This window comes from Poromitra crassiceps (genome assembly GCF_964638095.1).
Source record: "Poromitra crassiceps genome assembly, chromosome: 6".
NCBI classification, from domain to species: Eukaryota; Metazoa; Chordata; class Actinopteri; order Beryciformes; family Melamphaidae; genus Poromitra; species Poromitra crassiceps.
The window spans coordinates 51,916,704-51,933,667 of NC_139627.1; the positions used below are offsets into that span (position 1 = coordinate 51,916,704).

General features: G+C 43.8%; 1 protein-coding gene across 1 annotated transcript in view; it reads right to left on the reverse strand.

The window, feature by feature from the left end:
- The window catches only part of slc39a10 (solute carrier family 39 member 10), a gene marked incomplete at its 3' end in the record, with an annotated part of 78,157 nt that overhangs the window by 45,013 nt on the left and 16,180 nt on the right, over window positions 1–16,964 (reverse strand). Inside the window, exons 2-3 of the mRNA XM_083639049.1 lie at window positions 10,402–10,485; window positions 892–2,103 (exon numbers count right to left, since the gene is read on the reverse strand). Coding sequence (XP_083495175.1) covers window positions 892–2,082 — 1,191 coding nt within the window. The 5' untranslated portion in view covers window positions 2,083–2,103; window positions 10,402–10,485. The remainder of the gene's footprint in view (window positions 1–891; window positions 2,104–10,401; window positions 10,486–16,964) is intronic.

A 16,964-nucleotide genomic window follows, 5' to 3' on the forward strand; every position in this document is an offset into this window, starting at 1 on the left:
ATTCCCATGATCATTTTTGGGTGAACTGTCCCTTTAACAAGGACTCTGCATTTGCTATGCATCCTACAATTCTTGTTTATGAAAAGGGCATCCTCTACATTTGACCAAAATGGTGATGATCAGAATGCATGAAGTGTCGGTCAGCATGAAACATCACATCTGACATCACACGCGCACACACACACACACGCGCACACACACACACACACACACACACACACACACACACACACACACACAGACACACACAGACACACACGATGATCAGAATGCATGGAAGTGTCAGTCAGCATGAAACATCAAATCTGACATCAAAGTGTCAAATCTTAGGATTTTAGTTTCTAGCACTCAAAATCTCCCCTTTCTTCTTTGAATCACCGGGTCACTGAAACACGTCCTTTGATCTACTGACCCAGTGGTCTTTGATCTACTGACCCAGTGGTCTTTGATCTACTGACCCAGTGGTCTTTGATGTACTGACCCAGTGGTCTTTGATCTACTGACCCAGTGGTCTTTGATGTACTGACCCAGTGGTCTTTGACGTACTGACCCAGTGGTCTTTGATCTACTGACCCAGTGGTCTTTGATCTACTGACCCAGTGGTCTTTGACGTACTGACCCAGTGGTCTTTGATCTACTGACCCAGTGGTCTTTGACGTACTGACCCAGTGGTCAAAAGGTTTTGAGTGCTAGAAACTAGCAAAGATTTGCCCTTGCACTTGGGCGTAAGATACGGCCCTCTGATTCTTCTCCCTTGACAGATAATTGTGGTCGTTTTACGAATCTGTTACCATTCAAAATAATTGCCTCGATCACACCGCTTGGCAGCGTCTTGCAGTAGAGTTTGCATTGTGAAAGCTGGAATCAGTGAGTCAAGAGATGGAGACCTACCTCATCATGCTGGTGAGACATGCCCTCTGGATGCCCACGCACGACGGGAGCTGGCAAGGTGGGAGCGGGAGGCCCTCCTGGTGCCTCTCTCTTAGCTTTATGGGAATGGCTGTGCCCATGTCCATGTCCATGATCATGGTCATGACTGTGTTCGTGTTCGTGGGTGTTTCGCCCTTGCTGCCCCCTCGCCCTGTCTGGTTTTCTCGGCCTCTTGGGCCTGCTACCTGTGGGGACTGTAGGGGCAGCAGAGGGTTTGGGGCTGGAAACATCCGACGCTGGAGCCGTTGCTCGTAGGGTGGCAGCGTCTGCCCGCTGGCCCCGCGTGGTCTGTGCCGGCTCCTCTTGGGCTGACGACGGCTGCTCCTGGTGGGCAGGAGGGGGAATGTCTGTGCTGGTTTGTGTTTGATGGGGATGCTCGTGGTCGTGGTCAACATGAGGTTGAGAGGACGTGTGGTTGGCAGGAAGCTGGTCCTGCTCATGTTTGTGCTCTTTGTCATGTGCATGATCCTGGTCATGGTCATGATTGTGTGTGTGGTCATTGTCCTGCACCTGTCCGTTAGAATGTTTATGGCCATTGTCCTCTATTTTGGCATCGCCGTGGCTATGGCCTGCATCATGCCCATGATGGTCATGATGGTGTTGATGGTCATGTTCCGTCGGAGGACCAGCAGTTGGACTGCACGGCGAGGGGGCTTGTTCTGAGTGTGGGTGTTGAGAGGCGGGCTTCTGGTGCGGATGCTCGTGGCCGTGCCCGTGGCCTTCGTCGGTGGGTAAATGCGAGTGATGCCCCTCCTGCACCTCTAGCAGGTCGAGGTGGGCTACATGGTCATGGCCCAGATCCTCGTGCTCCATGCCGACCATCTTCACCTCGCCCAGGCCCAGGCTGAACAGCAGACTCTGAAAGCCCTGGAAGTCCAGCCGGTCCTTCTGGCCATAGCGCCTGAACAGTTGCTGGAGGTAGAAGCGCTGCTCCGCCTCGAGCTCTTCTCCTGTGGGGCTCTTGGACCGTGGGGATGCGGCGGATCCTTTCACGTACGGAGCCTGGGAGATCTGCAGGTCGCTGTGGGCGTGCTCGCTATGGTGATGCCCGCTGTGCTTGTGGTGTCCTTCTTCATGGCAGTGGCTGTACTGATGGAAGAGGAAGGTGAGCACACAGAGGAGGCAGAACTTTGTGTGCACGTGGACTCGCATTGTCCCCTCACTTCTGGTCCCCTGTCAAAACAGGAAACAAAATGTCAGAAAGATGATCAAACCTTTACAATATCAGAATGTGAATCACTTTATTCATAAAGTGATTGGTGGCATGTGGAGGAATTTGTCTCGGTGGCAATGGTTAAGAGACATATCGACAACTTACATTGTAACAGTATGTACTGATCGTCAGCAGTACCACTCATACAACTTACATTGTAACAGTATTAGGGATGGGCATCGAATTTCGAATTTTCGAATAATCGTTGTTATTATCAAGGTCGACTTTTATTATTGAAATTCGAAATTCGGAGAAAAAAAAAAAAAAAAAAAAAAAAATTGAGTGAAATGTTGCATTGTCTCCCCTGATTCTAAGTATAGTCAAATCGCTTGGTTTGAGCAAGTAAAACAATTTTTATAAGCATTTTAAGCAAGGTTTATGGAAAAATGAATGGCGGATTAAATCCCATGAAGAGGGAGAGGGGGTGACTTTGGCACCCCTTTGGCACTCAGACCTGAGCCTACTAAATATTTAATGAACCACTCATGATTGTCAAAACTGTTTTTTATTTTCGAAAATGTCAATGTCATGTAACATGTTCTTTACTTCAGTGGTGCAATGCTTGTTTGAGCTAAAAATCCACAGCAGAAGCTTTTTATATTAATTAATAAAGCCGTAGACTTAGAATCAGGGGAGACAATGCAACATTTCACTCACAAAAAAAAAAAAAAAAAAAAAAAAATTACATTTTTAATTTTTTTTACATTTTTATTTTTATTTTCGAATTTCGAATTAAATTCGAATTTGGCCAGCGAATTTCGAATAGTGTTTTTGCTAGAAATGCCCATCCCTAAACAGTATGTACTGATCGTCAGCAGTACCACTCATACAACTTACATTGTAACAGTATGTAGTGATCGTCAGCAGTACCACTCATACAACTTACATTGTAACAGTATGTAGTGATCGTCAGCAGTACCACTCATACAAACTTACATTGTAACAGTATGTACTGATCGTCAGCAGTACCATTCATACAACTTACATTGTAACAGTATGTAGTGATCGTCAGCAGTACCACTCATACAAACTTACATTGTAACAGTATGTACTGATCGTCAGCAGTACCATTCATACAACTTACATTGTAACAGTATGTACTGATCGTCAGCAGTACCACTCATACAATTAAACAGTGTAAGACTTCAGACATTGTTAAGTTAAGTTATCCTTTATTTATCCCCATGGGGAAATTAATCCTCTGCATTTTGACCCATCCTCTACTAGGAACCTTCCTAGAACTAGGAGCAGTGGGCAGCCGCAGTGCAGCGCCCGGGGACCAACTCCAGTTCTTTTTGCCAGTGCCTTGGTCAGGGGCACTGACAGGACTATTAACCCTAACATACATGTCTTTGATGGTGGGAGGAAACCCGGAGAAAACCCACACGGACACGGGGGAAAGAACATGCAAACTCCACACGGAAAGGACCTGGGACGGACCGTGGGTTCGAACCCACGACCTTCTTACTGTGAGGCAACAGTGCTAACCACTGAGCCGCCTCACTGTGCCCATCACATCGCTGTGCAGCCGTCGCTCAGAGCAACAGATCTAATACAAATAACAATAAGAAGGAGCCTTCTGGAACACAATAAACTCTCCACTGAGAATTGTGTAACAAATTGCTTGTTTTCCCCTCGCTCCAAAAAAGCCAGAAGCAGCAATAGCATTCCAGTCAAATGATGCTCATATGGTCTCTTGAGAAGCCCGTGGGGGGTTTGGCTGAGGCACGACGGAGGGGGGTTCAGGGTTAGAAATAGTGCTTGATAATAGTAACGCACAAACGCATGCCTTGTTTCACTTTGCCAGCGAGCTTGTTAGCGAGGTGCATCATAAGGGAATACAACCGCTGTCCTACAGGACTACAGATACTGAGCTAAAAGCCCAAAACAACAGCTGTGTGATAGATCAGTCTTCACAGTTGTCGTCAAGCCTGGCCACTACATTGTATTGCACGTTCAAGTTTATTTGTATAGCCCTAATTCACAAGCATGTCTCGAGAGGACTTCACAGAAAATAGGTCTAGCTAAATCTAGCTGACAGAACAGTAGCAAATTACAGTAGTAATACTAACAAGATTGAACAATCATACATGTATGATAAAGGGGAGAACATAGGAGAAAAGGGGGGTGGAGCAGGAGGAGATAACAGGGAGATGGGGAGGGAACGTGGGAATGTGGATGCAACACCGCTCAAATTAAACAGAAATAGAGTCGAACATCGATTGCTTTTGGCTACCCACAAAAAGCAAGAATCGACATTTAGACAAACCGAAGAGAGGATATGGAAAATTGGTCATTCGTCAATTGGACACATGAGCCTCAGTTTAAAAAAATGAAATAGACTTTAAGATGGTGACACACTTTCAATGGGCAGTAATAACTTCCCAGACCATGTGGACAGAATTCAAAGCACACAGGAAAATGTATATTTTGTGTGTATATCCATATTAGAGCATTTTACAAAGCAACCCCTCTGAAAATGCACTGAGTGAGCTCTGTTGAGACAGAGCCATTGTGTATTCTCCAAAGCTTTGACCATCACGCAGACGACGTCAGAGCTTATCAGATAATAACTATGAGCTCGTTATGGACTTTCTGGTGCCTGCATAACAAGATCAAGAGCCACTGCAGAAATGCCGTTTATGATCTCTAATTTAAAGTGAAAATCAAATGAAAACGCAAGAGGCCCAACTTTTATAACGAGTTATAAACCGTCTACTGCAGATCCACACCTTACAAAGACCCCGTAACCACTGTGGCAAACTGCCGAGACAAACCCTGTTCTGAAATCTGAAAATGCCAGCCGATAAAATCTAGAAGACACAGTTGATCACTTGACACTAGTGGCCTCATTCTCATTGAATCTTAACCCGTAGGGAATTGGAAGCGAAACTACTTACCGCCGTGTCCCTTTCTTGAATGAGCGGTGTGTGTGTGTGTGTGTGTGTGTGTGAAACAGCGTCGGGCCAAGGAAGTGTGTGCGATGGTGTTGTGGCTCTAGGTCGCAGACAGTAAAGTGTGATTACAAGCTTACTTGACGAGACAGTGTTTATAAACAGGAGGCAGCAAAGTGACCTATGCACCTCGGAGCAGATAGGATGGGCCGGCGTGCTGCGTTTACTGCTCACACTCTCTGCTGCACACAGGACATGTGAGGGAGCAGACAAAGGAATCTTTATGCAGCAAAACAAAAACAAAGATAAGAATCATGGAGTCCTTTTTAAGTCGGCCCAATTATCGTTTTCTCTTGATTTATCGGAAATATCTATTTACAACTTCATAGTCTTGTGAATAATACAATCCGGTTAGCCACACTCTAGAATATTCAGAACTGCAGGCCTAATGGTTTGTTTGTTTCTATCAAAAAGGCCACAGACGCATGTTAACAGCACATTACGTAAAGTCATTCCCCTGAGTCCAGGCTGACGTAATCGCAACTGGTTTTTTGTCAACACAACATGACAAAGAATTAACTGTATTCAAAGTTTACAGTTACAGCATAGAGTAAACAGTGAGCATCCCATATATACTAAATGCATGAAACACTTGATACAAGAACAGGAAATCTAGTACATATGGTGTGTAGATTCCTATACTGCAAGTTCCAGAGTGAAGCAACTGTTCATTTTACACATTGTAACATGTGATCCACCGATAACGGTAAATAAACCCTATCATTACGCCCAGTGATCACGTTAACTGAATATTCTCTGTCTTTTACCGAATATTTTCAACGAGGACCAGTTAATTCTGAAGGCTGTCCGTCATTGGGACGGAATGGAATTAGCAGCGCTGACATTCATTTGAATGTGTCCTATTATTAGACATTAGTCCTCATGTGTCCTATTATTAGACATTAGTCCTCACTCATTCTATTATTAGACATTAGTCCTCACTCATTCTATTATTAGACATTAGTCCTCATGTGTCCTATTATTAGACAATAGTCCTCACTCATTCTATTATTAGACATTAGTCCTCACTCATTCTATTATTAGACATTAGTCCTCGCTCATTCTGTACCTTGGAGCACATCTGTCTGTCTGCGAGAGGAGTAGGGCTGGGCAACATAATCGATACGGCAATATATCGCAATATTTTATTTCCCGATACTTGGACGCCTAGTATCGCGATATTAAAAAAATAAAAAAATAAATTGCAGGCCATGCCACGCCAGGCCTCTGCATCTGGTGATTCCCACCCCTAATCGATACTGTATTGAGATTTCCCATATCGACGCGTTCAGTAACACTCAACACTCAGTAGTTTTGACTAAATGTGTCCACTAACTTATCAGTATAAAGTGATGTACATATTATTACACTACCTGGGTGGTACACAGTGTGTTGTATCTTTAGCTCTATTATTTAATTTTGAGTAAATTCCGTAGAATATCGCAATATATCGCAATATGTATCGCATCGCAATATATCGTGATACAATCGTATCGTGACCCAAGTATCGTGATACGTATCGTATCGTGAGATCCTTGCCAATGGGCTACATGCACAACTCCACTACTTCCTGAAATTAGTACAGCTTCTTTATTTCCTGTCATCACTATTGGATGAACTGATTAATGTCAGGTGTGCTGCAGTCACAACAATGATCAGGCACACCTGATTAATCAGTTCATCCAATAGTGTAGGACAGGAAATAAAGAAGCTGTACTAATTTCAGGAAGTAAAGAAGTTGTGCATGTAGTCTATACCCAGCCCTAGAGAGGAGAGGAGAGGAGAGGAGAGGAGAGGAGAGGGGAGGAGAGGAGAGGAGAGGAGAGGAGAGGAGAGGAGAGGAGAGGAGAGGAGAGGAGGGAAATCCTCAGTTCAGAGTCAAAGCCTTCAGAACAAAATGTAAATGGTGGTGAAGCCGTCAGTCGGAGCGAGGCACCGCCGTCTCTGCAGCATGTGGTTGATTGATTATTGATTAGGCACGAGCGAGCCGGCCGCACAGTTGAAGCGGTGCAGGAAGGTTTGAGTTCAGCAGGCTGCAGCAGCTCAATTGAGTTCCATTTCATTTCTTGTAAATCGCTTGTTCATATTTTAATTGTAATTGTCTACATTGCATTGTTCATATTTCAGAGGTTATACATGTAGAAGGATTCTGACCGTTGTGTGTGCTTCTTGTGCTGAAAGTGGCCGCATGGTCACATCTCTATTCATCTTTTCCTCTCTTACTAGCGGAATGCTCGTCCCGTGCAGTGTGTCGAGTGTACATGTTGCGCTCTCTGCACGCCCAAACCATAGGAACTGTGTGCTGCAGGCTAGCCAGCGCAGACAGACTGTTCCACAGCACCATAAATGCGCGTAAAAATTTAACCAGAAATAGCTCCCCAACAGATACAAACAACTGCCACGATGGGAGTTGTGAAACACGCATTTAAAAGAATCACGATTTCCTTCTGCCTGGAGCTGCAGGTTTCTCCTCTGACAGCTCCTCAACTCGCCTCAAAAGGCAGCCAGACTGCGGGAGCTCCGCCACCGGCTGATTCGCGTGGTGGAGGCTGCGTAGCCATTGTACAGCATGGCCAAGCGCGTTCGGCAATTAATCAGCAATTAATCGGCCCTAATTAACTAATTAAAAAAGACGGCCCTCACCCACAGGGGTGCTCTTTACACTTCCTGAAAGATTCAGCCCAATCACACATAAAATTACATAGCTGTTGCTAACTAACTCTGAATTAACTAATAATTAAGCCAATTGTATGTAACATACCAAATAAAAGCAAACGGCAATGTCTAAGAATGCAACCCCATGTAACTGGCTCGTTAAGTCTCGCATTCCAGGGAATTACATTTAACGTCTGTGGGTCTTATACGTAGATGCAAGTGGCTCGAGCGCTCGGAGGAGAGAAAACTATCTGAAGCTTTCTTTGTTGGAGTCCAGGTATGTTTTACAAGAAAGTGCTCGTCATTGTCGACGATAACGTTATCTGACATGGCTAACAGTGGATACTCGCTTGCTTGCTGTGTACCGAGCTCAAAGTAGTAGGCTACGTTCTTTATTTTATCCGCTACAAAAACACTCTTCTTCATGACGTTCTTTCATATTTGGCGCCGTGACCGCCGGAAGTGTTAACACTACCCGGAAGAATTTGGCCCACCCCCACGTCTGAACATAAGGTGAATAGGATAAATAAATGCATAATCTAAGTTTTTTCTTCTGTAGCCTATTCACCTTATGCAGCCCCGCCCACTTTTTCTCTCTTCCGTGTTATGCCTACCCCACACTACAGGATAATTTGCAAGATTATGGCCAAAATTCCCCCCTCCCGATTTTCTCGGGGGTGCTCCCGATTTGAAGCGCGTCGGGCAGATAATCTTCCCAAATGATCCTGTAGTGTGTGGGGTTCAAAGATTCACAATCGGGAAGACTGCCTCTTCCCGATTGTGAATCGGGCATATCTAACATGTTAGATATTTACAACCCGACAGGCGATTGCATCTTGAGCAGAGAGCCAGTAGTAGCTGCGTTTCCATTACAGTTTTTCGCAAAATAATCTGGTCCGCGTCCGCTCGCAGCCCCGCACAGAAACAAAGAACGAGGAAATTGTCATCGAGGTGAAATACCCGTGCGTCTTTGAACGGGACGGAAAACTAAATGCTATAGCCTACTGCAAAGCATGTAGCCTACAACAAGCGCTTAGGTCTCAGCTTCCCGCATCGGCGAGTGTCCGCACGGAAAAGTGAGTCAAATCAGCAGACGCGCCCCTCCACAAGACACCTGTGCAGACGGTTTTCGCCTGGCCGTGCACAGTAGGCCTACACCCCGAATGGACGCGGCTGTCCGCGCAAATATTAGTTAAACAAATCCTTTCAGTGCAAATGCATTATAAAAACAAAAAATAAAATTTGTTTAGAAAACGAAATGACACTACTACACCCGGTGCGCACACTGAATAGGCATTTTAAAAGTTAACGTCGAGCCCTGCTTCCAAGGTGAATCTTCGGCATAATCTTCTAGTGTGTGGGGTTGCGTTTGAACAGACGCGATTGTGTGTGTGTCCCAAGATTGAAATGTAAAAAAATCGGCTCTCTCTGTCCTGTAGTGTGTGGGCTCTCAAGATTTTTATAATCTTCAAGGATTTGAAAATCCTGTAGTGTGGGGTAGGCATTAGACGCAATTGTATTTGTTCTTCCGGTTCATCGCTAGTTGGCGGCCAATTTCAGTTTTGGCAACATTCAGCAGCTACACTGCGGCCAACTTCAGTTACATGTTCATATCGTTACTGCTGCGAGGAGTCGATGGCTGTACCCGGTCGGCATTTAACGTTAGTTACAAAAGCACGTCGACAGTGTTTTCTAGGGGTTGACAGATACTAGCTAGTCCAACTGTCCTTGCTGCTCGTTAAATATTTCCAAATAGGCGTTATTCTGATAAACTGGTCACATATTTGGAATGTTACGTTCTCATCCGAAAAAATATTAAAACTTAAAAAAAATTTTTTTGCTTGAAAACAGCTTTTTGGCAAGTCTAAAAATGACTACGGTAGGCGTCATCTACTTCCGGGTCTAAAACGGAAAGACGATTACAAAATGACGTTATGCGGAAGCGTCCTTATATGGGCAAATAATAAGGTGAATATTAGGCCTAAATGTTATTGTCATCGATTGCTTTTGGAAATTAAAGCTATTAAATACGCTTTATACAACAGGTAGTTCCGGCCGAGCAATTTGATTGGACAAGAGGGATCCTACGAGTGCCTATATTTCATGATAATGCACTGGCGCTTCACTGTGTGTAGATCACTCCGCTTCACAGCTGCCCTAATCAACAAAATGCTTCACAGCTGTAGAGTAGACAGTAGTAAAGTACCGTAGACAGCCTGCAGTTAATTAGGCTGATTAGGCTACATTTTCTGCAAAGGGAAAGCTGGGGGGACTATTTTTGTTGGCGGAGGAATAAATACAGAAATCATCTATTTTCTCAGCTTTTTGTCATTTTTTTAATCAGCTTTGTTTAATAGAACTGTTGTATAAAAGCAATATCACACTCGAGGTCGTGCATTGTTGTCTAATATTGGCACTGCTGTGATTATCTACGGCACTCGGCCTGCGGCCTCGTGCCTGCGACCGAATCACAGCAGTGCCAATATTAGCCAACAATGCACTCCCTCTCGTGTGATATTGCTTAAATATCTCATTATCAATCAAAAAAACAATGAACATTATGACTGTCCGTCCTCGTGAAGGACAACGGAAAGTCTAGCGGTACCACTGATTACACCAAGACAAGATAGGTAGAACTTGGTAGCTTACCGTAAAACTTTTCCACCTTCTTGGCCCCCAATCCTGATGCTGAGGGGGTTCTCCAACTCTTCAGAAACATTCACTCTGGAGGAGCTACCAAGACACACACACACACACACACACACACACACACACACACACACACACACACACACACACAAAGACACACACACAAAGACAGTGGACAGTTAAAATTGGCTAAGTGATGTCTGTAGGGGCAATAGAGGACCCGCAGGGATGACGTATTTTTGTAGGCTTAACCAGAAATTGGAACAAACAGTAATTGCCTTTATGCCTTTGGAAGCGTTTTCTAAAAATCACGCATTTACAAAAAAAACGTATTTACATTCCAAAAGTCATAAAAGTTATTCACGTTTGTGAAGATTATCCTGCTGAACCCAAATTCGTGCTCCCATAAACTTTTGTTAACCACAGACCTTATTTTAAGCATTTAAGTGAAATCCCCTTTCTAAAACCCCATTCACTTTTCCCCTGACCAACCCAAGCGCTACTTCCAGACTCATTCCTGCGGTGCTCAGTGTGTCACGACTGTGATGTGATGATTGTGATGTCATCAGTGATGTCACTTGAGCAATTGTGATCTCATCATTGTGATATAATCAGTGATGTCACTTGATTATTCGCATTATTCTTAACACGTTGACTGCCAACGACGTATTGATACGTCAAAAAAAAATCGTTTTTTTTTTTTTGACGGTGGGGCGTTGATCAATCCCTTTTACCTCTCCTATACAATTATTGGAGGTATTGAATGTGTATAATCTATTTTACCGACCCACTAAGTGTTGACAGTGCTCCCCCAGACGAGCGAAATCAAAGAAAAAACTGCCGCGGGAGCAAGCCATTCAAGGAAATGACGAGGCGATTTTACAGTAATCCAGTCTTGTCTTGCCCGAGAGCGGCCGCGCAGGCAGCAGCACACAGAGAGCGGAGAGCGATTTGCAAAATAGATTATAGGTGAAACACACTTTGAAACACCTCAGAAAGGCCAGAATCAACATCTGCCCATCGCCCACGCATTCCCCGGCCCATCTTGACTCGCACAAGGAGCGTCCGCACGCAGGCAAGCAGGCAGGCAGGCACGCAGGCAGGCAGGCAGGCAGCAGCAACGCGCTTCTGACACGCCCGCTGTAGAGCCAGGAGGAAGGAGGAGAAGACACACGGAGGGAGGAGTTTGAATGAGAGGGGTGTTTCCTGCTGTTATGGAGGAAATTACTGTTCAAAACTATTGTTTAGAATGTCTGACGGTCTTACTGATGCCAAAAATGAATGGTTAAAGTGACTGTTCTATCGAATTCACAAAAAGCCATTTATCTCTGAATAAATTTCCAGACGCTGAAACCATGCTGTACTCAACGGCTAATATCTACATAACTACTAACTCTACAAACTAACTCTTTTAGACAGAGAAAGCACACATTCTATTAGTACTTTTCTGAACTTTGTGTTCACAAAGTCCAACCAGAAAATTATGCTCGGCTCTTGTAAAATGAGCCAGAATCCTCAAAAAAAGGCCTGGCAGAAGCTACCTACAGTAAAAAAAAACGGCTGGCAGTCAATGTGTTAAGAGAGACAAGAAATATAAATAATAATTAAATAAAAGATTTTCGACTTTCAATAATAAAAGTCCATCTTGATAATAAAAACGATTATTTCGATGCGAACGATTTATGCATGCAGTTTAAATGTGTTATCTTTGCCTATTCTATTTGCATATTTCTGCATACTGGGCTTCCTAAACAGTCTTGGAATTATATAACTTGGGCATAACTGGAAAGCTGAGACTCCCGGGGAATTAATTATCCTAATCATATTCATGTGTGATGATGTTAGTCCCCATAATTAGCCATTTCATTGTGACACCATTTTTTTAAACTTGACCTCACTGTATATATATCTGTTGTTGTTGTTAGTATTACAGTCTTTGTCTTATATTTTTCTGTAGTGTGTGTTGAGATAATGACAGACTGTGTGAACAATGCTCTGAGAAAGTGAGCAGAAAGCCTGGGACGCTGTGAACGCTGAAAGAGTGCGTGCCCGTCCGCATGTCCTCGAGTGCCCACCGCCCGGGTGGGGTCGTCAAAAGGGCCTTTCTGTGTGGAGTTTGCATGTTCTCCCCGTGCCCCCTGGGGGTTTCCTTCATATAGGAACCCCTTCACCAAAACATGCAATATCCTGGTTGCTGATGTGGTGCCTCCTCTGGTCGTTAAGGGCGCCTGTTCAGAGGGAGGGGAACTCGTTGGAATAGCGTGATCCTCCCACGTGCTATGTCCTACTGGTGAAGCTTCCCCTGTCAGGTGAAAAGAAGCGGCTGGCTAACTGCCCATGTCTCGGAGGGAGCATGGAGCCGGTTTCGGCTCTCGGCAGAGGGTGGAGTAGCAACCAGGATAAATTTTAAAATAAATTTAAATTAGCACTAATGGGGGATAAAAATGGGATAAAAAATCGGGGTGGGGGAGGCTCAAAGCGTTACAGTTAGGCAGTGCAAACACTAAAATATTGACTTAACATTTTTGCCTTGGGTTTGTAATACCGCAGTAAGCTAAAATATCTACACTGTAGGACATTTTCCTTACGGAAATGACACATGATGATGATGATGACATACAGGCAATGCCGCAGGATGTCCAAGCAAACATGGTGTAAGTTTAATAATGTGTACAGATGGAGTGAAGACGTGTCTGCTCAGATCATATTGTACTCCGCTCTATACGGCGCATGCTTAATCGTCAAAATGTCATGTTTTTAACGTGCAAAGTGGAAGGAGGGAGGCACTTCAAGTGTGGTCACCCTCGGGCACCACACTGCGTTAATCCGGCCCTGAATATTGTCTTATGAGAGGGGTGCCTCCATTATTCCCGCACATGAGCACCTGCCCCCCCCCCCAAATATCTGTGCACGGCACTGCGCAAGGGTGACATTTAACTTGCAGCGCTTATACAGAGGAAGCAGACAGCCAAGCAAGCAGGCCAAAAGTCCAGTGTGGGAGAATTACAGGCAAAAAGACCACAGTAATCATTGAAATACAGCACGTCTACAAGCACAATGACAGCTAATGCAGCAAGTTTGGTTGGTTGATTAACTTGTGGGCCTAAAGACGGGTGTAAAAACCCATATTTTGTATGTCAAAAGCTGTCATGTATATATATATATATATATATTTAAGCAATATAGCATGAGAGCCAGTGTGTTGTGGCAAATATATCCCGCTGATCAGCTGTTATCCCACGAGGCCGCAGGCCGAGTGGGATAACTGCTGAGCAGCGGTTTCCAAGTATGATAATATAATAATAATAATAATACTATAAGTCCGACTGGCATGGCATTCTGATAGAGTCAGTTGAAACACTACTGTAAGGCGGGACCTCTAGCAAGAAGATAGACGTGCGGGTGATTTGATTGGATCGTTCTGGAGACTGAAGTTGACATTGGCCAATCCTGGCGCTTGCTGAGAAGCTGAGAGCTTTCTGCAAAGCCCGACACCAACTAACGTTACGTCTTATTTAGAAATGCGGGGTTAACAGCCTTTTTTTTGCAAAGAAGACATTAGCCCGCGTCTATTCTTGTTTCCAAGTATGATAATATAATAATAATAATAATACTATAAGTCCGACTGGCATGGCATTCTGATAAAGTCAGTTGAAACACTACTGTAAGGCGGGACCTCTAGCAAGAAGATAGACGTGCGGGTGATTTGATTGGATCGTTCTGGAGACTGAAGTTGACATTGGCCAATCCTGGCGCTTGCTGAGAAGCTGAGAGCTTTCTGCAAAGCCCGACACCAACTAACGTTACGTCTTATTTAGAAATGCGGGGTTAACAGCCTTTTTTTTGCAAAGAAGACATTAGCCCGCGTCTATTCTTGTACAAAACATAATTTTCTGCGAAGTATTAGTAAAGTTATAAGCGAAGATCGATTCACAAGGATCTGACAGCTGTCTCCGCCATTTTGTTTTTTCTACATTGTCATTTGAGGTAACCAAAGCCTTTTAGTAAGAGAGTTGCGTCTCATAACCCATGGCCATGGGTTATGGCCATGGGTTACGGTATTTATACCATGGCTGTGAACCAATCAGATTGCTTGATTTGAGAGAGCCGTTTTATAAATATATATATATATATATATATTAGGCCTGCACGATATGAGGGAATTCTGCGATGTGTGATAACATTGTTCAATATTGCGATGATGATATGACTTGCGATAAATACATATTAGCACATTAGCTATACAGTTCCTATGTCTTTCTGCTTTAATATGTACACTGTTGACATACAGTAGACCGCAATATTGAATAGCCTATGCCTACAGAATAAATAAATGAAATACACACTGCCTCGCGCTGAAACTACACACAGCGTGTTTGGGCTTTGGCAGAGGGGCGGAGCGCACTGTTGCAAGGGAAAGGTGTGCGCTGGATTTACAACACAAGACAAAATGATCAGCTGAGTGGGAATGCATGACGCATGTCAATAAAACCACTTTTGTTATTCATTGCATTTCAGGCAGTCTTTGCGATGTGTTTATTGCGCATGTTCATATTGCGATGACGATGAAAATACGATTAATTGTGCAGCCCTAATATTATATACCGTACTGTATACATATATAGCCTACCTATATATACCCTAACTATAAAAATATCCCTAGCTTTAACCTCTCTGTTATACAATAATTACCGATGCGATGCAGCAGTGCTATTCAAATTACATCACATATGGCACTGCGCGGTCAATATTTGCCTATATTTAGAGTTTTTCATTTGTTTCTTCAAATAGCTTAGCAAGCAAAACTAGCAAACCACCGGGACTTACAGAGGCAGAAATGTGTTATCTGGTAGTATTATTCCTTCAAAACAAACTGCTTCCTAGCAGCCTAGCTTGATTTATACTGTTGAAAAAATAATTACAGATGTCTATGCTATTTCTGGAACCTTTTGCTAGACATTAATCTCCGACCAAGTTGAAGCTCCCGACCCACGGCTCTTCCCGGCTGTCTATGACTGTAGCAACAATGCATTTCCTCTTTCGCTCATCTTTGAACACATGACAAAAGAACTGGCTAAGGCCCTTAAGCTGCTTCATATGATTCTCACATGGGCCAGTGTCTGCAAGGGCCGGGGAGACAAATGAAGCATCAAATCTACTTCTCAAGTCAAATGGTTGAGGGCCAGGCATGTCCAAAGTCCAGCCTGGGGGGTCAAGCCTGGTTTTAAGTGGCCCTCCTCGGCTTGTCTCTCAAAATATGTGGCCCTCCACACGGTATTGATTAATCAAGCAAGTTTTTTGATGACACGAACGATGACAAGACACTATCATACAGTTTGTAAACAAGCACCATGTAGGAACACCACAGGCAGAACTAGTGTTTTCAGATGGTAAACAAGAGTACAATTGTATTGTTTTTTTGTGTGTGATGATCTTTTTATTATAATTTTTTAATAACCCATATGATGGGAGAAGCCCCCAGGTATTTTCACATCATCTAATCTGGCCCACATTCAAAAAAGTGTGGACGTCCCTGGTTTAGCCTATATCTGGTGTAGCAGTGATTTTACTCTAAGCTGAACTCTTGAAATAAATAAAAGTAACTCACACAAGTATATTAAATAATTAGGCGCTGCTCATGTTCTCAGTAGAATGAACAATAAAATACTAGAAACCGCAGTCCAAGTAAAATTCACAATGCAACAAAAATCAAATTTGATCCAATCATAACATGCATGGACGGCACTGAGCACAAGTCAAGAAGGTGCAGGTCCTCCAGTGCCAAACCAGTGAGCGAGTACATTGTAAATGCCTATGGCACTTTCACATGGATGACTCTGAAGAAGCATTTTTCTTCACACGAGAGATTTTAAGTGGGGCAAATTGGATCACTACAACTGTAAAGGCCTCAGCATGTGAAATGTGATAAACATGGTTTACCAAGCAGGCAAAGAAAGGCCTATGAGCTTCTGAGATGTAATAAATCCTCAGAAGAATAAAGGCAGTTTCCCAGGGCTGTGCAGGCATACATCAAACACTAGTTTGATACATACTGCTGACCCAAAGAGCTCAATGACAAAGTGCTGTGCGAGTCTACCAAGTAGAGAGGCACCGATTGCAAAATTCTGGGCCGATCCAGTGTTTCCCCTACCATTCTACAGGCCTGTAGAATACAGGCCCGCCAGGACAGAAAACATTTTTTTTTTTTTTTTTATAATATTATAATAATATGCCATAAAGGTTTATTGACATTTTGGGGAGAGCAGGGGAAAAAACCTTAAAAAAAATCAAATCAAAATCAAAATCTGGGCTGGTGGGGGCGCCGTTGGCCTGGCGGGCACGCCAGGCCTGTAGAATGGTAGGTAACTGTTATTACAATACAACAATAGTAGTGTTGACAGTAAAAGATGATGCTAAATCATTCAAAACAATAAGCATTTTGCTTTTAGGAGCATTGTGCCAGCGTGCGGCGCTGTTCAAAAAGGTGTCAACGTGTGTCGTTGCATGGGAAACGCACATCCCATAATACAACTGTTCGCATCGCATCCCATAATAGTATGTTG